General features: G+C 41.4%; 1 protein-coding gene across 1 annotated transcript in view; it reads right to left on the bottom strand.

The window, feature by feature from the left end:
* LOC139759132 (solute carrier family 35 member F6-like) overlaps positions 1 to 26,294 on the bottom strand; it is a 177,833-nt gene that overhangs the window by 126,293 nt on the left and 25,246 nt on the right. Inside the window, exon 2 of the mRNA XM_071681119.1 lies at positions 11,923 to 12,023. Coding sequence (XP_071537220.1) covers positions 11,923 to 12,023 — 101 coding nt within the window. The remainder of the gene's footprint in view (positions 1 to 11,922; positions 12,024 to 26,294) is intronic.

Genomic DNA, 26,294 nt, shown 5'->3' with positions numbered 1-26,294 from the left:
CCCGCGCCTCGCAAACATATAACATTGTTGGAACCATTATTCCTTCAAACATACCCATTTTTGCTTTCTGGGATAATGTTCTCGCCTTCCGCACTTTCTTCAATGCTCCCAGAACCTTCGCCCTCTCCTCCACCCTGTGACTCACTTCCGCTTCCATGGTTCTATCCGCTGCTAAATCCACTCCCAGATATCTAAAACACTGCACTTCCTCCAGTTTTTCTCCATTCGAACTTACCTCCCAATTGACTTGTCCCTCAACCCTTTCTTCTTTCACACACTTTACCAAACTCAGTCACCAGCTTCTGCAGTTTCTCACCTGAATTAGCCACCAGCGCTGTATCATCAGCAAACAACAAATGACTCACTTCCCAAGCCCTCTCATCCACAACAGACTGCATACTTGCCTCTCTCTCCAAAACTCTTGCATTCACCTCCCTAACAACCCCATCCATAAACAAATTAAACAACCATGGAGACATCATGAACCCCTGCTGCAAACCAACATTCACTGGGAACCAATCACTTTCCTCTCTTCCTACTCATACAAATGCCTTACATCCTCGATAAAGACTTTTCACCACTTCTAGCAACATGGCTCCCACACCATATCCTCTTAATACCTTCCATAGAGCATCTCTATCAACCCTATCATGTGCCTTCTCCAGATCAATAAATGCTACATACAAATCTATCTGTTTTTCTAAGTATTTCTCACATACATTCTTCAAAGCAAACACCTGATCCACACATCCTCTACCACATCTGAAACCACACTGCTCTTCCCCAATCTGATGCTCTGTACATGCTTTCACCCTCTCAATCAATATCCTCCCATAAAATTTCCCATGAATACTCTACAAACTTATACCTCTGTAATTTGAGCACTCAACTTCATCCCCTTTGCCTCTGTACAATGGCACTATGCATGCATTCTGCCAATCCTCAGGCACTTCACCATGAGCCATACATACACAGAATATCCTCACCAACCAGTCAACACCACAGTCACCCCCGTTTAATAAATTCCACTGCAATACCATCTAAACCCGCCACCTTGCCGGCTTTCATCTTCTGCAAAGCTTTCACTACCTCTTCTCTGTTTACCAAACCATTCTCCCTGACCCTCTCACTTCGCACACCACCCCAACCAAAACACCCTATATCCACCACTCTATCATCTAACACATTCAACAAACCTTCAATATACTCACTCCATCTCCTTCTCACATCACCACTATTTGTTATTACCTCCCCATTAGCCCCCTTCACCAATGTTCCCATTTGTTCTCTTGTCTTACACACTTTATTTACCTCCTTTCAAAACATTTTTCATTCTCCCTAAAATTTAATGATACTCTCTCACCCCAACTCCCATCTGCCCTCTTTTTCACCTCTTGCACCTTTCTCTTGACCTCCTGCATCTTTTGTTTATACATCTCCCAGTCATTCAAACTATTTCCCTGCAAAAATTGTCCAAATGCCTCTCTCTTCTCTTTCACTAATAATCTTACTTCTTCATCCCACCACTCACTACCCTTTCTAATCTGCCCACCTCCCATGCTTCTCCTGCCACAAGCATCTTTTGTGCAAGCCATCACTGCTTCCCAACATACATCCCATTCCTACCCCACTCCCCTTATGTCCTTTGCTCTCACTTTTTTCCATTCTGCACTCAGTCTCTCCTGGTACTTCCTCACACAAGTCTTTCCCAAGCTCACTTACTCTCACCACTCTCTTCACCCCACCATTTTCTCTTCTTTTCTGAAAACCTCTACAAATCTTCTCCTTTGTCTTTGCCTTCACAAGACAATGATCAGACATCCCTCAATTTGCACCTCTCAGCACATTAACATCCAAAAGTCTCTCTTTCATGCCCCTATCAATTAACACATAATCCAATAATGCTCTCTGGCTATCTCTCCTACTTACATATGTAACCCACGTATAACTCTTTTTAAACCAGGTATTCCCAATCACCAATCCCTTTTCAGCACATAAATCTACAAGCTCTTCACCATTTCCATTTACAACACTGAACACCCCATGTACACCAATTATTCCCTTAACTGCCACATTACTCACCTTTGCATTCAAATCACCCATCACTATAACCCAATCTCATGCATCAAAACTGCTAACACACTCACTCAGCTGCTCCCAAAACACTTGCCTCTCATGATCTTTCTTCTCATGCCCAGGTGCATAGGCACCAGTAATCACCCATCTTTCTCCATCCATTTTCAGTTTTACCCTTCTCAATCTAGTTTACAATTTTACACTCTATCACATACTCCCACAACTCTTTCGGGAGTAGTGCTACTCCTTCCTTTGCTCTTGTCCTCTCACCAACCACTGACTTTACTCCCAAAACATTCCCAAACCACTCTTCCCCTTTGCCCTTGAGCTTCGTTTCACTCAGAGCCAAAACATCCAGGTTTCTTTCCTCAAATATACTAACTACCTCTCCTTTTTTCTCATCTTGGTTACATCTAGACAAATTTAGACACCCCAATCTGAGCCTTCGAAAAGGATGAGCACTCCCTGTGTGACTCATGTTTCCCCTTTTTATATATTCATTTTGCTCTGTCGCTGTCTCCCGCGTTAGTGAGGTAGCGCAAGGAAACAGACGAAAGAATGGCCCAACCCACCCACATACACATGTATATACATACACATCCACACACGCAAATATACATTCCTATACATCTCAACGCATCCATATATATACACACAAAGACATATATATGTATACACATATACATAATTCATACTGTCTCCCTTTATTTATTCCCATCGCCACCTCGCCACACATGGAATAACAACCTCCTCCTCCCACATATGTGCGAGGTAGTGCTAGGAAAAGACAACAAAGGCCCCATTCATTCACATTCAGCCTCTAGCTGTCATGTAATAATGCACCGAAACCACAGCTCCCTTTCCACATCCAGGCCCCAAAGAACTTTCCATGGTTTACCCCAGACTCTTCACATGCCCTGGTTCAATCCACTGACAGCATGTCGACCCCGGTATATACCACATCGTTCCAATTCACTCTATTCCTTGCACGCCTTTCACCCTCCTGCATGTTCAGGCCCCGATCACTCAAAATCTTTTTCACTCCATCTTTCCTCCTCCTATTTGGTCTCCCACTTCTCCTCGTTCCCTCCACCTCCGACACATATATCGTCTTGGTCAATCTTTCCTCACTCATTCTCTCCATGTGACCAAACCATTTCAAAACACCCTCTTCTGCTCTCTCAACCACACTCATTTTACTACCACACATCTCTCTTACCCTATCATTACTTACTCGATCAAACCACCTCACGCCACATATTGTCCTCAAACATCTCATTTCAAGCACATCCACCCTCCTGCGCACAACTCTATCCAGAGCCCATGCCTCGCAACCATATAACATTGTTGGAACCACTATTCCTTCAAACATACCCATTTTTGCTTTCCAAGATAATGTTCTCGACTTCCACACATTCTTCAACGCTCCCAGAACTTTCGCCCCCTTCCCCACCCTATGATTCACTTCTGCTTCCAAGGTTCCATCCGATGCCAAATCCACTCCCAGATATCTAAAAGTCTTAACTTCCTCCAGTTTTTCTCCATTCAAACTTACCTCCCAATTGACTTGTCCCTCAACCCTACTGTACTTAATAAACTTCTATTCACATTTACTCTCAGCTTTCTTCTTTCACACACTTTACCAACTTAGTCACCAGCTTCTGCAGTTTCTCACACGAATCAGCCACCAGCGCTGTATCATCAGCGAACAACAACTGACTCACTTCCCAAGCTCTCTCATCTACAACAGACTGCATACCTGCCCCTCTTTCCAAAACTCTTGTATTTACCTCCCTAACAACCCCATCCATAAACAAATTAAACAACCATGGAGACATCGCGCAGCCCTGCCACAAGCATACATTCACTGAGAACCAATCACTTTCCTCTCTTCCTACACGTACACATGCCTTACTTTTTTTTTTTTTTTTTTTTTTTATACTTTGTCGCTGTCTCCCGCGTTTGCGAGGTAGCGCAAGGAAACAGACGAAAGAAATGGCCCAACCCCCCCCCCCATACACATGTACATACACACGTCCACACACGCAAATATACATACCTACACAGCTTTCCATGGTTTACCCCAGACGCTTCACATGCCTTGCTTCAATCCACTGACAGCACGTCAACCCCTGTATACCACATGACTCCAATTCACTCTATTTCTTGCCCTCCTTTCACCCTCCTGCATGTTCAGGCCCCGATCACACAAAATCTTTTTCACTCCATCTTTCCACCTCCAATTTGGTCTCCCTCTTCTCCTCGTTCCCTCCACCTCCGACACATATATCCTCTTGGTCAATCTCTCCTCACTCATTCTCTCCATGTGCCCAAACCATTTCAAAACACCCTCTTCTGCTCTCTCAACCACGCTCTTTTTATTTCCACACCTCTCTCTTACCCTTACGTTACTTACTCGATCAAACCACCTCACACCACACATTGTCCTCAAACATCTCATTTCCAGCACATCCATCCTCCTGCGCACATCTCTATCCATAGCCCACGCCTCGCAACCATACAACATTGTTGGAACCACTATTCCCTCAAACATACCCATTTTTGCTTTCCGAGATAATGTTCTCGACTTCCACACATTTTTCAAGGCTCCCAAAATTTTCGCCCCCTCCCCCACCCTATGATCCACTTCCGCTTCCATGGTTCCATCCGCTGACAGATCCACTCCCAGATATCTAAAACACTTCACTTCCTCCAGTTTTTCTCCATTCAAACTCACCTCCCAATTGACTTGACCCTCACCCCTACTGTACCTAATAACCTTGCTCTTATTCACATTTACTCTCAACTTTCTTCTTCCACACACTTTACCAAACTCAGTCACCAGCTTCTGCAGTTTCTCACATGAATCAGCCACCAGCGCTTACATCCTCGGTAAAAACTTTTCACTGCTTCTAACAACTTGCCTCCCATACCATATATTCTTAATACCTTCCACAGAGCATCTCTATCAACTCTGTCATATGCCTTCTCCAGATCCATAAATGCTACATACAAATCCATTTGCTTTTCTAAGTATTTCTCACATACATTTCCCCTTTTAGAAAGTTAAAATACAAGGAGGGGAGGGTTTCTAGCCCCCTGCTCCAGTCCCCTTTAATCGCCTTCTATGAAACGCAGGGAATGCATGGGAAGTATTCTTTCTCCCCTATCCCCACGGATATACTTATGTATATCTCTCTTTTTAAACCAGGTATTGCCAATCACCAGTCCTTTTTCAGCACACAAATCAACAAGCTCTTCACCATTTCCATTTACAACACTGAACATCCCATTTACACCAATTATACCCTCAGCTGCCACATTACTTGCCTTTGCATTCAAATCACCCATCACCATAACCCGGTCTCGTGCATCAAAGCTACTAACATACTCCCTTAGCTGCTCCCAAAACACTTGCCTATCATAATCTTCCCTTTCATGACCAGGAGCATAGTTACCAATAATCACCCATCTCTCTTCATCCACTATCACTTTACCTATATCAATCTAAAGTTTACTTTCTTACACTCTACCACATTTTCCCACAAATCCTGCTTTAGGAGGAGTGCTACTCCTTCCTTCACTCTTGTCCTCTCACTAACCCCTGACTTTACTCCCAAGGCATTCCCAATCCACTCTTCCCCTTCACCCTTGAGCTCCATTTGTTTCTTCAAACAGACTACCTATCTCTCCTTTTTTCTCATCTTGGTTACATCCACATACGTTTAGACACCCCAATCTGAGCCTTCAAGTAGGATGAGCACTCCCAGCATGATTCCTTCTTCTGTGTCTCCTTTTAGAAATTCAAATACAAAGAAAAATTTGGGATGTAACAGCATTCAGCATCTAACAGACAACCTTCTAATGAATCTGTCCATCAAAATGAGGCTTCATTATGGAAGAAGGCTGCTAAAAGTAAATGTGAAAAAACCTAAAATGCTTGTTGTTAAAAGGGACGGAAATTTACAATGTAACATCACTTTACATGATGGAGACGAAAAATTGTGGCTTAATCTGTCTGAAAATAAATTTTGTACTGTAAGGATAGGAGTGGGAAAGCACAAATTGAGAGAAGAGTCAAACAATGGAGAAAAATTGAGGGTGCACTAAAAGCTAATGTGAAAGGGAATAAATTAAATGCAGAAGTCAATCAAGCTTGAATGAAGGAGTACTTGTCCCATCACTAATGTAGGGTTACAAAACCTAAGTTTATATAATTTGGGTAGGAAAAATAAACAACAGTAGTAAAGATGGATGATTTGCACAGCACTTAGGTTATCAAGAGAATACAGAGAACAAAGATGTAAGAAGGCTATGTGGTGTGAAGAAGTCATTTTTCAGAAAGAAGATGGATGAAGGTCTTTTAGGGTGGTATGGTATCAGGGATTGGGGAATTTCAGATGAATGAATAATGACTGGATGCTATGGAGGCATTCTGTATATTAAGATGGTATGAATGGAGATAGTCTCACCTGACGAATCAACTTAGTGTGAATGGAAAAAAATGTAAAAAGCACTTCCATGAATTTGCTGTTTCACTTTAAAATCCTAGGCATGGCTTGAGGATATGTATAACTTAGTTCAAAGGCTGAGTGTATCTATTTCACCCCATTACAGAAATGGAGTAATGATGATAGTTACAAACTTCCCTGCCCCAAAATCCCCCTCTATGGGGCTTCTGCAGCACAAGGAAAGTTGGCCACATCTACCATGTAAGACCAGAGATCTTGCCTGAGGATATTGTGCATATGTCTGTTGGTGATACTGTGTGCATGCATCTGTGTGAGTTTAGTACAAAAGAACTGAGTAGCAAGCATTCAATGTCTACAGTACTGAAACTGCTTCTTGGGCATAAGGGGTCTTGTGATATGTTAAATCAGTGTTCGAACTGTTGCAGCACTGGATATCCAGACTGTAGATTAGAAAGTGTAATATAACTAACATGTAATGATATATTGACATATATATCCTGGTAAATTATATGGGAGGGTATTGATAGAGAGGGTGAAGGCATGTACAGAGCATCAGATTGTGCAAGAGCAGTGTGGTTTCAGAAGTGGTAGAGGATGTGTGGATCAGGTGTTTGCTTTGAAGAATGTATGTGAGAAATACTTAGAAAAGCAAATGGATTTGTATGTAGCATTTATGGATCTGGAGAAGGCATATGATAGAGTTGATAGAGATGCTCTGTGGAAGGTATTAAGAATATATGGTGTGGAAGGAAAGTTGTTAGAAGCAGTAAAAAGTTTTTATCGAGGATGTAAAGCATGTGTACCTGTAGGAAGAGAGGAAAGTGACTGGTTCTCAGTGAATGTAGGTTTGCGGCAGGGGTGTGTGATGTCTCCATGGTTGTTTAATTTGTTTATGGATGGGGTTGTTAGGAAGGTGAATGCAAGAGTTTTGGAAAGAGGGGCAAGTATGAAGTCTGTTGTGGATGAGAGAGCTTGGGAAGTGAGTCAGTTGTTGTTAGCTGATGATACAGCACTGGTGGCTGATTCATGTGAGAAACTGCAGAAGCTGGTGACTGAGTTTGGTAAAGTGTGTGAAAGAAGAAAGTTAAGAGTAAATGTGAATAAGAGCAAGGTTATTAGGTACAGTAGGGTTGAGGGTCAAGTCAATTGGGAGGTAAGTTTGAATGGAGAAAAACTGGAGGAAGTAAAGTGTTTTAAATATCTGGGAGTGGATCTGGCAGTGGATGGAACCATGGAAGCGGAAGTGAATCATAGGGTGGGGGAGGGGGCGAAAATCCTGGGAGCCTTGAAGAATGTGTGGAAGTCGAGAACATTATCTCGGAAAGCAAAAATGGGTATGTCTGAAGGAATGGTGGTTCCAACAATGTTGTATGGTTGCAAGGCATGGGCTATGAATAGAGTTGTGCGCAGGAGGGTGGATGTACTGGAAATGAGATGTTTGAGGACAATGTGTGGTGTGAGGTGATTTGATTAAGTAAGTAATGTAAGGGTAAGAGAGATGTGTGGAAATAAAAAGATCATGGTTGAGAGAGCAGAAGAGGGTGTTTTGAAATGGTTTGGGCACATGGAGAGAATGAGTGAGGAAAGATTGACAAAGAGCATATATGTGTCGGAGGTGGAGGGAACAAGAAGTGGACGACCAAATTGGAAGTGGAAAGATGGAGTGAAAAAGATTTTGAGTGATCGGGGCCTGAACATGCAGGAGGGTGTAAGGCGGGCAAGGAATAGAGTGAATTGGATCGATGTGGTATACTGGGGTTGACGTGCTGTCAGTGGATTGAATCAGGGCATGTGAAGCGTCTGAGATAAACCATGGAAAGTTGTGTGGGGCCTGGATGTGGAAAGGCAGCTGTGGTTTTGGGCATTATTGCATGACAGCCAGAGACTGAGTGTGAACAAATGGGGCCTTTGTTGTCTTTTCCTAGCGCTACCTCGCACACATGAGGGGGGAGGGGGATGGTATTCCATGTGTGGCGAGGTGGCGATGGGAATGAATAAAGGCAGACAGTGTGAATTGTGTGCATGGGTATATATGTATGTGTCTGTGTGTACATTGAGATGTATAGGTATGTATATTTGCGTGTGTGGACGTGTATGTATATGCCTGTGTATGGGGGTGGGTTGGGCCATTTCTTTCGTCTGTTTCCTTGAGCTACCTCCCAAACGCGGGAGACAGCGACAAAGCAAAATAAAATATATAATAAATATAAATATCATGAAAAAAGAGAACCAAATAGCACCTAGTTACTGATAACACCAAAAAATATTCCTGAAAATTACAATTACGGTTTTTCTGGGAGTTGAAAAACAAATATTGAAGCTTTACTCTGCATTAGCAAGTGGCTCATGCATCAGTTTCTCAATCCAAACCAGCTATTTTAACAGAGAACTGCAAACGCACAACATGAGTCTTACCTAAAGAAGTTTCTATTTCTTTAAAAATCTTTAACTTCGTGCAAAGTTTGTTTGGTAGCCAGTACTTTTTATATTCGTCCCCTTAAACAGGCATTTGAAACTCTGGGGCATTCTGAAAAATGTGTTTTTCAAGGCAAAACAATTTCTGTCATACCAAATAAGAGAATCAAATAAGAATAACAAAACAAGTGAAATAGGCCTCAACTTTTCCCTGGAGAAACAAAAAAGATATAAAAACTTCTGATGGGACCATACTGATGAGATAGTTCTAAGCACTACACAGCCTGGTATCAACATATCTTGACTGTCATCACCTAGTTTATGTAGTGTTTTGATGTACCTGGTTCATCATCATCATATAGATCTTTATCATCAAACAAATTATCATCTAGGCTCTTCTTAAGAAAATACTGGCAGATGTCATCTATATTTATCAGTCTTCTTTTTTTCTTAAGTTGAAGGCTCCAGTAATGGACCAAAGTCATCAAGGCCAGCCTTAACTGAAATATATAGAGAGCTTGGGAAGTGAGTCAGTTGCCGTTCGCTGATGATACAGCGCCAGTGGTTGATTCATATGAGAAACTGCAGAAGCAGGTGACTGAGTTTGGTAAAGTGTGTGTGAAAGAAGAAAGTTGAGAGTAAGTGTAAATAAGAGCAAGGTTATTAGGTACAGTAGGGTTGAGGGTCAAGTAAATTGGGAGGTAAGTTTGAATGGAGAAAAATTGGAGGAAGTGAAGTGTTTTAGATATCTGGGAGTGGATTTGGCAGCAGATGGAACCATGGAAGTGGAAGTGAATCATAGGGTGGGGGAGGGGGCGAAAATTCTGGGAGCCTTGAAGAGTATTTGGAAGTTGAGAACATTATCTCGGAAAGCAAAAATGGGTATGTTTGAAGGAATAGTGGTTCCAACAATGTTGTATGGTTGCGAGACGTGGGCTATGGATAGAGTTGTGTGCAGGAGGGTGGATGTGTTGGAAATGAGATGTCTCGATCAAACCACCTCACACAATTGGTGTGAAATGGTTTGATCGAGTAAGAAATAATAGAGTAAGAGAGATGTGTGGTAATAAAAAGAGTGTGGTTGAGAGACCAGAAGAGGGTGTTTTGAAATGGTTTAGTCACATGGAGAGAATGGGTGAGGAAAGATTGACCAAGAGGATATATCTGTCAGAAGTGGAGGGAACGAGAAGTGGGAGACCAAATTGGAGGTGGAAAGATGGAGTGAACAAGATATTGAGTGATTGGGGCCTGAACTTGCTGGAGGGTGAAAGGCATGCAAGGAATAGAGTGAATTGGAATGATGTGGTATACCGGGGTCGACATGCTGTCAATGGATTGAACCAGGGCATGTGAAGCATCTGAGGTAAACCATGGAAAGTTCTGTGGGGCCTGGATGTGGAAAGGGAGCTCTGGTTTCGGTGCATTATTACATGACAGCTAGAGACAGTGTGAACGAATAGGGCCTTTGTTGTCTTTTCCTAGCACTACCTCGCACACATGAGGTGGGAGGGGGTTGTTGTTCCATGTGTGGCGAGGTGGCAATGGGAATGAATAAAGGCAGACAGTATGAATTATGTACATGTGAATATATGTATACGTCTGTGTGTGGATATATATGTATACGCTGAGATGTATAGGTATGTATATTTGCGTGTGTGGATGTGTATGTATATACACGTGTATGTGGGTGGGTTAGGCCATACTTTTGTCTGTTTCCTTGCACTACCTCGCTAATGCGGGAGACAGCGACAAAGCAAAATAAATAAATATAAATAAATAAAAGGGAAAAAGAAGACAAGAGAAAGTATTTATGAATACTGGAAGGAGTGAAAAATCTGCCATATAAAATGTACCAGTTCATAGCTATTGGGAAAGATGAGATGGTAGAGTTCCAAAGCTTCAAGGTGTAGGGAAAAAAGCAGTTGTCAAAATGGCCCATCGTTCTTGCCAATGGCCACACAGTAATCATGTAATGCCGCAGCTTGCCAAGGAATGCATGGCCTCGTTACTGACGGTGGCACACAAGTAGCCACCTTTTGGGAGCAAAAACCGAATTAATACCTTTAGAAGAGGGAAAGTGAACCAACATTGTAGCATAGGGCAAGCAGGTCAGGCTTTGAAGTTAGCCCAAAAGAATTTATGAGCCTGACAGCTTTCAACTTGTACAGAGCCAGAACCTCCCCAGATGTGAGACCAGTACTTCATAAAAGGATTGATCGATCCTTTGCATAAACAGAGCAACTGTTCAGAAGAAAAGAAATTTTGACATCTAAACAGGACTCCCTGTTTCTTAGAAGCAGACTTGGCTATTTCCATAATGTGGGGTTTCCAAGATAAAGTGAATGTTACCATAATACCAAGTACCTTCTACTGTCAAAATCCTCTCTTCACCATGGATAAAAGATAACTGAAGACTTAACTGTTACATTAGTAGTCCTCAAGCATCTTGTGCCACCAAAGTACATCAGCTGAAATCTGACTGTTGGCACAAAAGCAAGAATTGCAGATCTACATGAGGCTCTCTTTATCTTACAACCTTGATCAAAAAGAGGTCCAATGAAAGGATAAGACCTTTCTCAATATATATTTGCAAACCTATACAAAATAAAATCTAAACTAACTCCATGTTTTTTGACCAGTACATGCATTCATAATGATATTTCAAAGGAGCGCCCAGAACCTAACTTCAAGTGTGAAACTCTCTCCTTTTTCTTTACCTATAAACTCTCTTTAGAATGGGACTTTTCTCTTAATCTGACTATATCCCAAAAAAATAAAATCTTTTTTTTACACCAACAAGGGTAATCAAAAAATCCAGATGCACATAAAATAGAGGCCTTTTAAGAAAAACTATTCTATAAAACAATTACAAATATGCAGAAGAAAATAAGAAGAGTTCCCATAAAATTTTAATATAAATGAGGTCTTGCTAGCAAGGTAACTAAATCAAAACACTTACACAACATCTCTCCTATAAACATGCCTTCAGTCTGGAAGTATGGATGAGTAAAGGGAACGACTTTATGTGCACTATTTTCTGCTTCCATTTCATCTGCTACTCTGTAACATAAAAACATATTCAGCAACATGTTTCACTGAAAAGAATAAACAGGAATGACACCTTCCTGCAACATTCATATATTAATCCATCAATACCCAAACTTTTCACCACATATTCACAAAACTCTGGCTCTTGAAGAATATACCTTAACACAGATATAAATGAAAATTTTACTTCCCTTTTCATACTTCCAGAGTCTCCTGAGAAGAGAAAGTAAATCCCCTTGGTTGCTATGATTATACTGTTAAATTTTTTGTTTTTAGCTTCAAAAAGGGTCCTTCCCTATAATTATTAATCCTCTTGAAATTTGGATTCCTTTCTCATTCCTCCGTTATGTTCTCACTATGTGAATTCTCAAACCTGAGCACTGTTCAGTGAATTTCCTTATGTGGGCTACCACATCAAAGCTGACATCAATAATCAGTACACTGCCTCCTTAATTTTTGTGCAACTTCCCCTCCCTATTTCATGGCCCCAGCGCCTATATTTTCTGTAATTTTTCTGCATATGTTCTTTTCCTTTTATATCAAAGGCTCCTGTCACAGACAAAAGTCCACACCAAAGCTGGGGGCCATATTTGAAATACAGAGAGAATTATCAAACAGAAAAAGAAAAGACAAGGGAAAGTGATGATACATATAAAAGTTTGAGTGGACAGGAATTGGGAAGAGAACTTAAGTGAAAAAGTAATAATGATAAGCAAGGTTTGAGTAGGTGTAGGTGTATGGTGCTTGTAAAAAGAAGATGGTAGGACTAGCCCAGTAGTACCATTTTGATGAGACAGAAAGTAAGACCAGCAATCCTGACATGGAGAGTGTAAGATGGCTCCAGGCACCACTTTAACGCTCCTCAGTCAGGACAGTAGTACCACCCTGGGCAGCTATTGACAACAACCTACTACCTAATGGGTTGCTTCAAGGGTTGGGGACAGGATAATCCTTGAATTAGCTGGAGTACTGGGAGGGACCAATACACTACCACATGAACCCTTCCTCTCACCTATGACAGAGTCAAACAATAAAGTGTAGTTAGAGGAGTATGCCTTAAATTTGCAGGGTCATAGTAGGGGCCATCACTCTATTACCTGAGCCCTCCCTCTTGCAAGCAGCAGAGTACTGAGACTTAGTGACTTTGATTAGAATCTTGTTCAGAGCAAACTTTTGCCAACTGATCACAAAATCCCTTGTCCACCCTTGATGTCTGTACAAAGGGCCCATAAACCAGCCCTCTAGTAATTTTTCTACAAAATCCATCTTGAACCTCCACGCAAATGAAATTGAAACTCTCAGCTGTGTCAACACCTCTTACTCCGTCCCATTCTTACTCCATCCCGTAATAAGAAATGTTGATGCCGCCAAGAATGTTGACTTCACCCATGTAGAAATCAAAGATAGATTTCATAAGATAATAACAGAAGGACTAGTATATAGGCCCTCCATACAGACACCAAAGGTGGATGAAAGTTCCCAAAATCAGCCAACAAAAATCTGTACCAAACAAGATTCTATCATAGTATAAGATTCTCAACACACCAGTATCCATACGACAGAACCCCCCTCCAGCAGCTCCGGGCATGGCCTCTACTTAAATTTGCTTGACAGTATGTGATATGATTAGTCAAGAAACCTACTTGTGATGCGAATATATGAAATTTAATGTCAACTTTACATGAAAATCTCATTAATAATGTTGGAGCTAAAGAAAAGTTTTGTACAAGTGATCAGCAACAAATTACTTCTTAAGTCACTTTCATCACTCCATGTAATCTTGGTCAACATAATTTGCAAAAAAAACCACTTGATTTTACACTTGCAAATTTTAAAGATCTTCGACCGTTCTTGACAGGCAAACCTGGGATCATATGGTCAATGAATACAACATGAATGCAGCTTGGAAAAGCTTCAGTAAAACCTTCACAGCAGTAGAGGGAACATACATGCCAATGCATTATAGACAGTCTACTTCTAAAATGAAGCCAAGGTGGAGGAATGGTGAAATAAAAAAGTGCCTGTTGTCTAGGAAAATAACTCACAAGAAACTCAAAGAGACCAATAACCAACATGACAGAATAAGTTATGTAAATTTCCATAGAGAAAATAAGAGTTATACAACAAAGTAAATGTCAATACAAAATAGGTATTGCTGAAAAAAGCAAAAGAAACTTTAAGGAGTTTTAAAGTTATGTTAAAAGCAAAAGCATCATTACCCCATCAATTGTCACATTGATTAAGGAAAACAGTAACTTGGTTCAAGACAAAGCCATGGCAAAAATCTTAAATAAATAACCCTTTTTGCTTCTACATTTACGATAAAAGACACAACCCATGTCCCAAATCCAGTCTCACTGATGAGACAAATTTACATAAAATTGGAAGATATACTATCAGCAGTAATCAAAATGAAAATAAATAAAATGGCAGGATCTGATAAACTTTATCCAATGAAAATGAAAGACACAAAAAATGACATGTCTAAACCCTTACTACCTTTTTCAATAAATCACTTGCTACAGGAAAAGTTGCAGAAGAATGGAAGTTTGCCAGTGTAACATCGATATTCAAAACAGGCAATAAGTCACTGCCTGGAAATTATCATCCTATCAGCTTATCGTTTCTATCTTAAAAACACATGGAAACCATCATTCAAGACAACTTTAAACCATTTAAAGGACCACAACTTTATAAACAATTCTCAGCATGTTTTTTGATGAAATCACTCGTGTCTAACAAATGTGCTGATTTTTTAAAATGATATAATCAACCCATATAACGAAAGTACAGCTGTTGACATCACCTTTCTAGATTTTCCAAAAGCATTCGATAAGGTCTACATGAGTTTACATGAGAAAGACAGACAACAGTAGGCCTGATTGGCCCATGACTGGTTTGTCTGAAAATAATGACAAAAAAATGTAATTCTGCTTACTGCTTTTTTAAGCTATCATCAACATCCTGCTGCTGCACATTAGCCTTTCAGTGTGCCCATTACTGCTGTCATTTATATGTTTATTTCTGGCATTTTTCTCAAAGAATACCTGAACTCAAAAAACATTTGTCTAAACGACTTTTGAAGGTATGTATATTTTTAGCTTTCACTACGTCTGATGGTAACTTATTCCAGAGCTCAACATGCCTATAGAAAAAGAAGCTTTTTCCCATGTCCATATTACATCTTTTAGCTTTGACTTTTATTCCATTTGGCCTAGTAACCATATTTTCTTGTATTTGGAAAAGATGCTCGTTTACTTTATCGAACTTGTTTAGAATTCTGAACACTTGGATTAAGTTGCTGTGAAGTCTACACTTTTTAAAGGAAAAGAGAGCCAATAGTTTCAGCCTCTCTTCGTTATGCCAGATTTCTAAAGAATAAGATCAATTTTGTCTTGCGTCTTTGTACTTGCTCTAATTTTTCCTCATCCTTTTTGTAATATGGGGACCAAAACTGGACTGAATATTCATGGTATGGTCTTGCTATAGAATTATAATGTGTGAGAATTGTTTATGATCTCTTATAATCTATGTTCCTGACTATGAAACATAACATTTGGTTCCCTTTTTTTACTTGCTGCTTGACACTGTTTAGCGTATTCTAAGTTGTTATTAATGACAACTCCAAGGTCCTTTTCTTCATTTACTTTTGTTAGAGAGTTCCCAAATAGTTTGTAGTCATAACGTACATTCTTGTCTCCAAAGTGCATAACTTTACACTTGTGTAATTAAACTTCATTTGCCATCTGTCTGACCACTCTGCTAGTAAGTTTAAGATCATTTCGAATCATTTCGCAGTCCCACCTGTTTACAGCTCTATCTCCTAATTTGGAGATCTTAGATATAAGACTATTCTAGGTCATTAATGTATATCATGAAAAGAATTGGGCCTAGGACCGACACCCAGTGGCACACCACTCATTACGTCTAGCCAATCTAAGGCTTCACCATTTAATACTACATGCTGCTTTCCTCCGGTAAGCCAGTCTCTGATCCAAGTACAGTTGTTTACTGATTCCATGTGTTCTGAGTTTATGTAAAAGTCTCTCATGAGGTCCTCTATCGAAAGCCTTTTGGAAATCTAAATATACTACATCAGTCAGTAATTTTTCGTCCCAGTTCTGATAAATAACACTAAAAAAAATTCCAGCAAATTCATCAAGCAGGATCTTCTATAGCAGAAACCGTGTTGGTTGTCCAATATAGTTTTGTGTTCTTCTAGAAACATGACAATCTTATCTTGTATCATTTTTTCCATCATTTTACCTGGCACTGACGTATGGCTAATTGGGCAGTAGTTCAAAGCACACTTTTCGTCTCCTTTTTAACATACAGGAGTAACAAAGGTTGCAAACAAAAATTAAGTCATATGGCATTGATGGGGCTGTACTCTGGTGGAGAGAAAAGTGATTGACTGGCTGTAAACATAGGGAGTGATTAAGTCAAACCTCAAAACTGTTAGACATAGCAAGTGGTGTGCTACAGAGATCAGTCTTGGAAGGATGGAGTGAAAAAGATTTTGAGCAATCAGGGCCTGAACATACAATATGGTGAAAGATGTGCAAGGAATAGAGTGAATTGGAACGATGTGGCATACCAGGGTTAGTGTGCTCTCAACGGACTAAACCAGGACATGTGAAGCGTCTGGAGTAAATCATGGAAAATTTTGTGGGGCCTGGATGTGGAAAGGGAGCTGTGGTTTTGGTGAATTACACATGACATCTAGAGTCTGAGTGTGGATGAATGTGGCCTTTCTTGTCCTTTCCTAGTGTGTGGGCATTTATGTATATACATGCGCATGTGGGTGGGTTGGGCCATTCTTTTGTCTGTTTTCTTGTGTTACCTCACTAACGTGGGAGACAGCAACAAAGTTTTTTTCTTTTTTTTTTTTTTTTTTTTACTTTGTCGCTGTCTCCCGCGTTTGCGAGGTAGCGCAAGGAAACAGACGAAAGAAATGGCCCAACCCCCCCATACACATGTATATGCATACGTCCACACATGCAAATATACATACCTACACAGCTTTCCATGGTTTACCCCAGACGCTTCACATGCCTTGATTCAATCCACTGACAGCACGTCAGCCCCGGTATACCACATCGCTCCAATTCACTCTATTCCTTGCCCTCCTTTCACCCTCCTGCATGTTCAGGCCCCGATCACACAAAATCTTTTTCACTCCATCTTTCCACCTCCAATTTGGTCTCCCTCTTCTCCTTGTTCCCTCCACCTCCAACACATATATCCTCTTGGTCAATCTTTCCTCACTCATCCTCTCCATGTGCCCAAACCACTTCAAAACACCCTCTTCTGCTCTCTCAACCACGCTCTTTTTATTTCCACACATCTCTCTTACCCTTACGTTACTCACTCGATCAAACCACCTCACACCACACATTGTCCTCAAACATCTCATTTCCAGCACATCCATCCTCCTGCGCACAACTCTATCCATAGCCCAACAAAGTATAATGAAAAAAAAAAAAAAAAAAATATATATATATATATATATATATATATATATATATATATATATATATATATATATATATATATATTATCCCTGGGGATAGGGGATTAAGAATACTTCCCACGTATTCCCTGCGTGTCGTAGAAGGCGACTAAAAGGGGAGGGAGCGGGGGGCTGGAAATCCTCCCCTCTCGTTTTTTTTTTTTTTTAATTTTCCAAAAGAAGGAACAGAGAATTGGGCCAGGTGAGGGTATTCCCTCAAAGGCCCAGTCCTCTGTTCTTAATGCTACCTCGCTAACGCGGGAAATGGCGAATAGTTTAAAAGAAGAAAAAAGAAAATATATATATATGCGGCAGGGGTGTGTGATGTCTCCATGGTTGTTTAATTTGTTTATGGATGGGGTTGTTAGGGAGGTAAATGCAAGAGTTTTGGAAAGAGGGGCAAGTATGAAGTCTGTTGGGGATGAGAGACCTTGGGAAGTGAGTCAGTTGTTGTTCGCTGATGATACAGCGCTGGTGGCTGATTCATGTGAGAAACTGCAGAAGCTGGTGACTGAGTTTGGTAAAGTGTGTGGAAGAAGAAAGTTAAGAGTAAATGTGAATAAGAGCAAGGTTATTAGGTACAGTAGGGTTGAGGGTCAAGTAAATTGGGAGGTGAGTTTGAATGGAGAAAAACTGGAGGAAGTGAAGTGTTTTAGATATCTGGGAGTGGATCTGGTAGCGGATGGAACCATGGAAGCGGAAGTGGATCATAGGGTGGGGGAGGGGGCGAAAATTCTGGGGCCTTGAAGAATGTGTGGAAGTCGAGAACATTATCTCGGAAAGCAAAAATGGGTATGTTTGAAGGAATAGTGGTTCCAACAATGTTGTATGGTTGCGAGGCATGGGCTATGGATAGAGTTGTGCGCAGGAGGATGGATGTGCTGGAAATGAGATGTTTGAGGACAATGTGTGGTGTGAGATGGTTTGATCGAGTGAGTAACGTAAGGGTAAGAGAGATGTGTGGAAATAAAAAGAGCGTGGTTGAGAGAGCAGAAGAGGGTGTTTTGAAGTGGTTTGGGCACATGGAGAGAATGAGTGAGGAAAGATTGACCAAGAGGATATATGTGTCGGAGGTGGAGGGAACGAGGAGAAGAGGGAGACCAAATTGGAGGTGGAAAGATGGAGTGAAAAAGATTTTGTGTGATCGGGGCCTGAACATGCAGGAGGGTGAAAGGAGGGCAAGGAATAGAGTGAATTGGAGCGATGTGGTATACCAGGGTTGACGTGCTGTCAGTGGATTGAATCAAGGCATGTGAAGCGTCTGGGGTAAACCATGGAAAGCTGTGTAGGTATGTATATTTGTGTGTGTGGACGTATGAATATACATGTGTATGGGAGGGGGGGTTGGGCCATTTCTTTCGTCTGTTTCCTTGCGCTACCTCGCAAACGCGGGAGACAGCGTCAAAGTATAAGAAAGAAAAAAAAAAAATATATATATATATATATATATATATATATATATATATATATATATATACATATATATATATATATATATGAAACAGGAGTTGTGGGAGTATGTGATAGAATGTAAGAAAGTAAATTCTCGATTAATATGGGTAAAATTGAAAGTTGATGGAGAGAGGTGGGTGATTATTGGTGCATATGCACCTGGGCATGAGAAGAAAGATCATGAGAGGCAAGTGTTTTGGGAGCAGCTGAATGAGTGTGTTAGCGGTTTTGATGCACGAGATCGGGTTATAGTGATGGGTGATTTGAATGCAAAGGTGAGTAATGTGGCAGTTGAGGGAATAATTGGTATGCATGGGGTGTTCAGTGTTGTAAATGGAAATGGTGAAGAGCTTGTAGATTTATGTGCTGAAAAAGGATTGATGATTGGGAATACCTGGTTTAAAAAGCGAGATATACATAAGTATACTTATGTAAGTAGGAGAGATGGCCAGAGAGCGTTATTGGATTACGTGTTAATTGACAGGCGTGCGAAAGAGAGACTTTTGGATGTTAATGTGCTGAGAGGTGCAACTGGAGGGATGTCTGATCATTATCTTGTGGAGGCTAAGGTGAAGATTAGTATGGGTTTTCAGAAAAGAGGAGTGAATGTTGGGGTGAAGAAGGTGGTGAGAGTAAGTGAGCTTGGGAAGGAGACCTGTGTGGGGAAGTACCAGGAGAGACTGTGTACAGAATGGAAAAAGGTGAGAACAATGGAAGTAAGGGGAGTGGGGGAGGAATGGGATGTATTTAGGGAATCAGTGATGGATTGCGCAAAAGATGCTTGTGGCATGAGAAGAGTGGGAGGTGGGCTGTTTAGAAAGGGTAGTGAGTGGTGGGATGAAGAAGTAAGAGTATTAGTGAAAGAGAAGAGAGAGGCATTTGGACGATTTTTGCAGGGAAAAAATGCAATTGAGTGGGAGAAGTATAAAAGAAAGAGACAGGAGGTCAAGAGAAAGGTGCAAGAGGTGAAAAAAAGGGCAAATGAGAGTTGGGGTGAGAGACTATCAGTAAATTTTAGGGAGAATAAAAAGATGTTCTGGAAGGAGGTAAATAGGGTGCGTAAGACAAGGGAGCAAATGGGAACTTCAGTGAAGGGCGTAAATGGGGAGGTGATAACAAGTAGTGGTGATGTGAGAAGGAGATGGAATGAGTATTTTGAAGGTTTGTTGAATGTGTCTGATGACAGAGTGGCAGATATAGGGTGTTTTGGTCGAGGTGGTGTGCAAAGTGAGAGGGTTAGGGAAAATGATTTGGTAAACAGAGAAGAGGCAGTAAAAGCTTTGCGAAAGATGAAAGCCGGCAAGGCAGCAGGTTTGGATGGTATCGCAGTGGAATTTATTAAAAAAGGGGGTGACTGTATTGTTGACTGGTTGGTAAGGTTAATTAATGTATGTATGACTCATGGTGAGGTGCCTGAGGATTGGCGGAATGCGTGCATAGTGCCATTGTACAAAGGCAAAGGGGATAAGAGTGAGTGCTCAAATTACAGAGGTATAAGTTTGTTGAGTATTCCTGGTAAATTATATGGGAGGGTATTGATTGAGAGGGTGAAGGCATGTACAGAGCATCAGATTGGGGAAGAGCAGTGCGGTTTCAGAAGTGGTAGAGGATGTGTGGATCAGGTGTTTGCTTTGAAGAATGTATGTGAGAAATACTTAGAAAAGCAAATGGATTTGTATGTAGCATTTATGGATCTGGAGAAGGCATATGATAGAGTTGATAGAGATGCTCTGTGGAAGGTATTAAGAATATATGGTGTGGGAGGCAAGTTGTTAGAAGCAGTGAAAAGTTTTTATCGAGGATGTAAGGCATGTGTACGTGTAGGAAGAGAGGAAAGTGATTGGTTCTCAGTGAATGTAGGTTTGCGGCAGGGGTGTGTGATGTCTCCATGGTTGTTTAATTTGTTTATGGATGGGGTTGTTAGGGAGGTAAATGCAAGAGTCCTGGAAAGAGGGGCAAGTATGAAGTCTGTTGGGGATGAGAGAGCTTGGGAAGTGAGTCAGTTGTTGTTCGCTGATGATACAGCGCTGGTGGCTGATTCATGTGAGAAACTGCAGAAGCTGGTGACTGAGTTTGGTAAAGTGTGTGGAAGAAGAAAGTTAAGAGTAAATGTGAATAAGAGCAAGGTTATTAGGTACAGTAGGGTTGAGGGTCAAGTCAATTGGGAGGTGAGTTTGAATGGAGAAAAACTGGAGGAAGTGAAGTGTTTTAGATATCTGGGAGTGGATCTGGCAGCGGATGGAACCATGGAAGCGGAAGTGGATCATAGGGTGGGGGAGGGGGCGAAAATTTTGGGAGCCTTGAAAAATGTGTGGAAGTCGAGAACATTATCTCGGAAAGCAAAAATGGGTATGTTTGAGGGAATGGTGGTTCCAACAATGTTGTATGGTTGCGAGGCGTGGGCTATGGATAGAGTTGTGCGCAGGAGGATGGATGTGCTGGAAATGAGATGTTTGAGGACAATGTGTGGTGTGAGGTGGTTTGATCGAGTAAGTAACGTAAGGGTAAGAGAGATGTGTGGAAATAAAAAGAGCGTGGTTGAGAGAGCAGAAGAGGGTGTTTTGAAATGGTTTGGGCACATGGAGAGAATGAGTGAGGAAAGATTGACCAAGAGGATATATGTGTCGGAGGTGGAGGGAACGAGGAGAAGAGGGAGACCAAATTGGAGGTGGAAAGATGGAGTGAAAAAGATTTTGTGTGATCGGGGCCTGAACATGCAGGAGGGTGAAAGGAGGGCAAGGAATAGAGTGAATTGGAGCGATGTGGTATACAGGGGTTGACGTGCTGTCAGTGGATTGAATCAAGGCATGTGAAGCGTCTGGGGTAAACCATGGAAAGCTGTGTAGGTATGTATATTTGCGTGTGTGGACGTGTGTATGTACATGTGTATGGGGGGGGGGTTGGGCCATTTCTTTCGTCTGTTTCCTTGCGCTATCTCGCAAACGCGGGAGACAGCGACAAAGTATAAAAAAAAAAAAAAAAAAAAAAATATATATATATATATCTTTTCTTTCATACTATTTGCCATTTCCCGCGTTAGCAAGGTAGCCTTAAGAACAGAGGACTGGGCCTCTGAGGGAATATCCTCACCTGGCCTCGTTCTCTGTTCCTTCTTTTGGAAAATCAAAAAAAAACGAGAGGGGAGGATTTCCAGCCCCCCGCTCCCTCCCCTTTTAGTCGCCTTCTACGACACGCAGGGAATACGTGGGAAGTATTCTTTCTCCCCTATCCCCAGGGATAATATATATATATATATATATATATATATATATATATATATATATATATATATATATATATATATAGTAACGAGAGTTACTCGGCTACTGCTGAGAGATTGACTTGAGGAGGCAGAAGTGATATTGTGACAGTGATTGTGTCAGCGTCGCGTCGCCTCGCCGCAGTGTATCGAGACAGACTTCCCCAGAACTTTTAAAGGGGAAGTAAATGTTTATAGTTGTGTTAATGGAGTGATAGTTTTCATGCATGGTGTTTTTGACAAGAAAATAGTGAAGTTGGAGAAAAATGTAGCTTAGACATTGAAGCTTATTGACACAGTGGTGAAATTGATGAGAACTGCTATTGACGTTTGTGTGAATAAATTGTACATTTCCTTTCCATAGCCAGAGGTTGAACCGTTATGTGACATTCATTTTTTTCATTCATTTCAAGCTAAAAGTTTGTTTTCTAAATTGTTTCTTACATTTTTCATATGTATATATATGTATGTGTGTGTGTGTGTGTGTATGTGCGTATGTGTGTGTGTGTGTGTGTGTGTGTATATGTATATATATATGTATATTATCCCTGGGGATAGGGGTGAAAGAATACTTCCCACGTATTCCTCGCGTGTCGTAGAAAGCGACTAGAGGGGACGGGAGCGGGGGGCCGGAAATCCTCCCCTCCTTGTATTAACTTTCTAAAATGGGAAACAGAAGAAGGAGTCACGCGGGGAGTGATCATCCTCCTCGAAGGCTCAGAGTGGGGTGCCTAAATGTGTGTGGATGTAACCAAGATGTGAAAAAAGGAGAGATAGGTAGTATGTTTGAGGAAAGGAACCTGGATGTTTTGGCTCTGAGTGAAACGAAGCTCAAGGGTAAAGGGGAAGAGTGGTTTGGAAATGTCTGGGGAGTGAAGTCAGGGGTTAGTGAGAGGACAAGAGCAAGGGAAGGAGTAGCAATACTCCTGAAACAGGAGTTGTGGGAGTATGTGATAGAATGTAAGAAAGTAAATTCTCGATTAATATGGGTAAAATTGAAAGTTGATGGAGAGAGGTGGGTGATTATTGGTGCATATGCACCTGGGCATGAGAAGAAAGATCATGAGAGGCAAGTGTTTTGGGAGCAGCTAAATGAGTGTGTTAGCGGTTTTGATGCACGAGACCGGGTTATAGTGATGGGTGATTTGAATGCAAAGGTGAGTAATGTGGCAGTTGAGGGAATAATTGGTATGCATGGGGTGTTCAGTGTTGTAAATGGAAATGGTGAAGAGCTTGTAGATTTATGTGCTGAAAAAGGACTGATGATTGGGAATACCTGGTTTAAAAAGCGAGATATACATAAGTATACTTATGTAAGTAGGAGAGATGGCCAGAGAGCGTTATTGGATTACGTGTTAATTGACAGGCGTGCGAAAGAGAGACTTTTGGATGTTAATGTGCTGAGAGGTGCAACTGGAGGGATGTCTGATCATTATCTTGTGGAGGCTAAGGTGAAGATTAGTATGGGTTTTCAGAAAAGAGGAGTGAATGTTGGGGTGAAGAAGGTGGTGAGAGTAAGTGAGCTTGGGAAGGAGACCTGTGTGGGGAAGTACCAGGAGACACTGTGTACAGAATGGAAAAAGGTGAGAACAATGGAAGTAAGGGGAGTGGGGGAGGAATGGGATGTATTTAGGGAATCAGTGATGGATTGCGCAAAAGATGCTTGTGGCATGAGAAGAGTGGGAGGTGGGCTGTTTAGAAAGGGTAGTGAGTGGTGGGATGAAGAAGTAAGAGTATTAGTGAAAGAGAAGAGAGAGGCATTTGGACGATTTTTGCAGGGAAAAAATGCAATTGAGTAGGAGAAGTATAAAAGAAAGAGACAGGAGGTCAAGAGAAAGGTGCAAGAGGTGAAAAAAAGGGCAAATGAGAGTTGGGGTGAGAGACTATCAGTAAATTTTAGGGAGAATAAAAAGATGTTCTGGAAGGAGGTAAATAGGGTGCGTAAGACAAGGGAGCAAATGGGAACTTCACTGAAGGGCGTAAATGGGGAGGTGATAACAAGTAGCGGTGATGTGAGAAGGAGATGGAATGAGTATTTTGAAGGTTTGTTGAATGTGTCTGATGACAGAGTGGCAGATATAGGGTGTTTGGGTCGAGGTGGTGTGCAAAGTGAGAGGGTTAGGGAAAATGTTTGGTAAACAGAGAAGAGGTAGTAAAAGCTTTGCGGAAGATGAAAGCCGGCAAGGCAGCAGGTTTGGATGGTATTGCAGTGGAATTTATTAAAAAAGGGGGTGACTGTATTGTTGACTGGTTGGTAAGGTTATTTAATGTATGTATGACTCATGGTGAGGTGCCTGAGGATTGGCGGAATGCGTGCATAGTGCCATTGTACAAAGGCAAAGGGGATAAGAGTGAGTGCTCAAATTACAGAGGTATAAGTTTGTTGAGTATTCCTGGTAAATTATATGGGAGGGTATTGATTGAGAGGGTGAAGGCATGTACAGAGCATCAGATTGGGGAAGAGCAGTGCGGTTTCAGAAGTGGTAGAGGATGTGTGGATCAGGTGTTTGCTTTGAAGAATGTATGTGAGAAATACTTAGAAAAGCAAATGGATTTGTATGTAGCATTTATGGATCTGGAGAAGGCATATGATAGAGTTGATAGAGATGCTCTGTGGAAGGTATTAAGAATATATGGTGTGGGAGGCAAGTTGTTAGAAGCAGTGAAAAGTTTTTATCGAGGATGTAAGGCATGTGTACGTGTAGGAAGAGAGGAAAGTGATTGGTTCTCAGTGAATGTAGGTTTGCGGCAGGGATGTGTGATGTCTCCATGGTTGTTTAATTTGTTTATGGATGGGGTTGTAAGGGAGGTAAATGCAAGAGTCCTGGAAAGAGGGGCAAGTATGAAGTCTGTTGGGGATGAGAGAGCTTGGGAAGTGAGTCAGTTGTTGTTCGCTGATGATACAGCGCTGGTGGCTGATTCATGTGAGAAACTGCAGAAGCTGGTGACTGAGTTTGGTAAAGTGTGTGGAAGAAGAAAGTTGAGAGTAAATGTGAATAAGAGCAAGGTTATTAGGTACAGTAGGGGTGAGGGTCAAGTCAATTGGGAGGTGAGTTTGAATGGAGAAAAACTGGAGGAAGTGAAGTGTTTTAGATATCTGGGAGTGGATCTGTCAGCGGATGGAACCATGGAAGCGGAAGTGGATCATAGGGTGGGGGAGGGGGCGAAAATTTTGGGAGCCTTGAAAAATGTGTGGAAGTCGAGAACATTATCTCGGAAAGCAAAAATGGGTATGTTTGAGGGAATAGTGGTTCCAACAATGGTGTATGGTTGCGAGGCGTGGGCTATGGATAGAGATGTGCGCAGGAGGATGGATGTGCTGGAAATGAGATGTTTGAGGACAATGTGTGGTGTGAGGTGGTTTGATCGAGTAAGTAACGTAAGGGTAAGAGAGATGTGTGGAAATAAAAAGAGCGTGGTTGAGAGAGCAGAAGAGGGTGTTTTGAAATGGTTTGGGCACATGGAGAGAATGAGTGAGGAGAGATTGACCAAGAGGATATATGTGTCGGAGGTGGAGGGAACGAGGAGAAGAGGGAGACCAAATTGTAGGTGGAAAGATGGAGTGAAAAAGATTTTGTGTGATCGGGGCCTGAACATGCAGGAGGGTGAAAGGAGGGCAAGAAATAGAGTGAATTGGAGTCATGTGGTATACAGGGGTTGACGTGCTGTCAGTGGATTGAAGCAAGGCAGGTGAAGCGTCTGGGGTAAACCATGGAAAGCTGTGTAGGTATGTATATTTGCGTGTGTGGACGTGTGTATGTACATGTGTATGGGGGGGGGGGGTTGGGCCATTTCTTTTGTCTGTTTCCTTGCGCTACCTCGCAAACGCGGGAGACAGCGACAAAGTATAAAAGAAAAAAAAAAAAAAAAAAATATATATATATATATATATATATATTTCGACGATTTTTGCAGGGAAAAAATGCAATTGAGTGGGAGATGTATAAAAGAAAGAGACAGGAGGTCAAGAGAAAGGTGCAAGAGGTGAAAAAAAGTGCAAATGAGAGTTGGGGTGAGAGAGTATCATTAAATTTTAGGGAGAATAAAAAGATGTTCTGGA

The sequence above is a fragment of the Panulirus ornatus genome, chromosome 2 (genome assembly GCF_036320965.1).
Source record: "Panulirus ornatus isolate Po-2019 chromosome 2, ASM3632096v1, whole genome shotgun sequence".
Lineage (NCBI taxonomy): Eukaryota > Metazoa > Arthropoda > Malacostraca > Decapoda > Palinuridae > Panulirus > Panulirus ornatus.
This window is presented reverse-complemented; position numbering and strand designations above follow the sequence as displayed.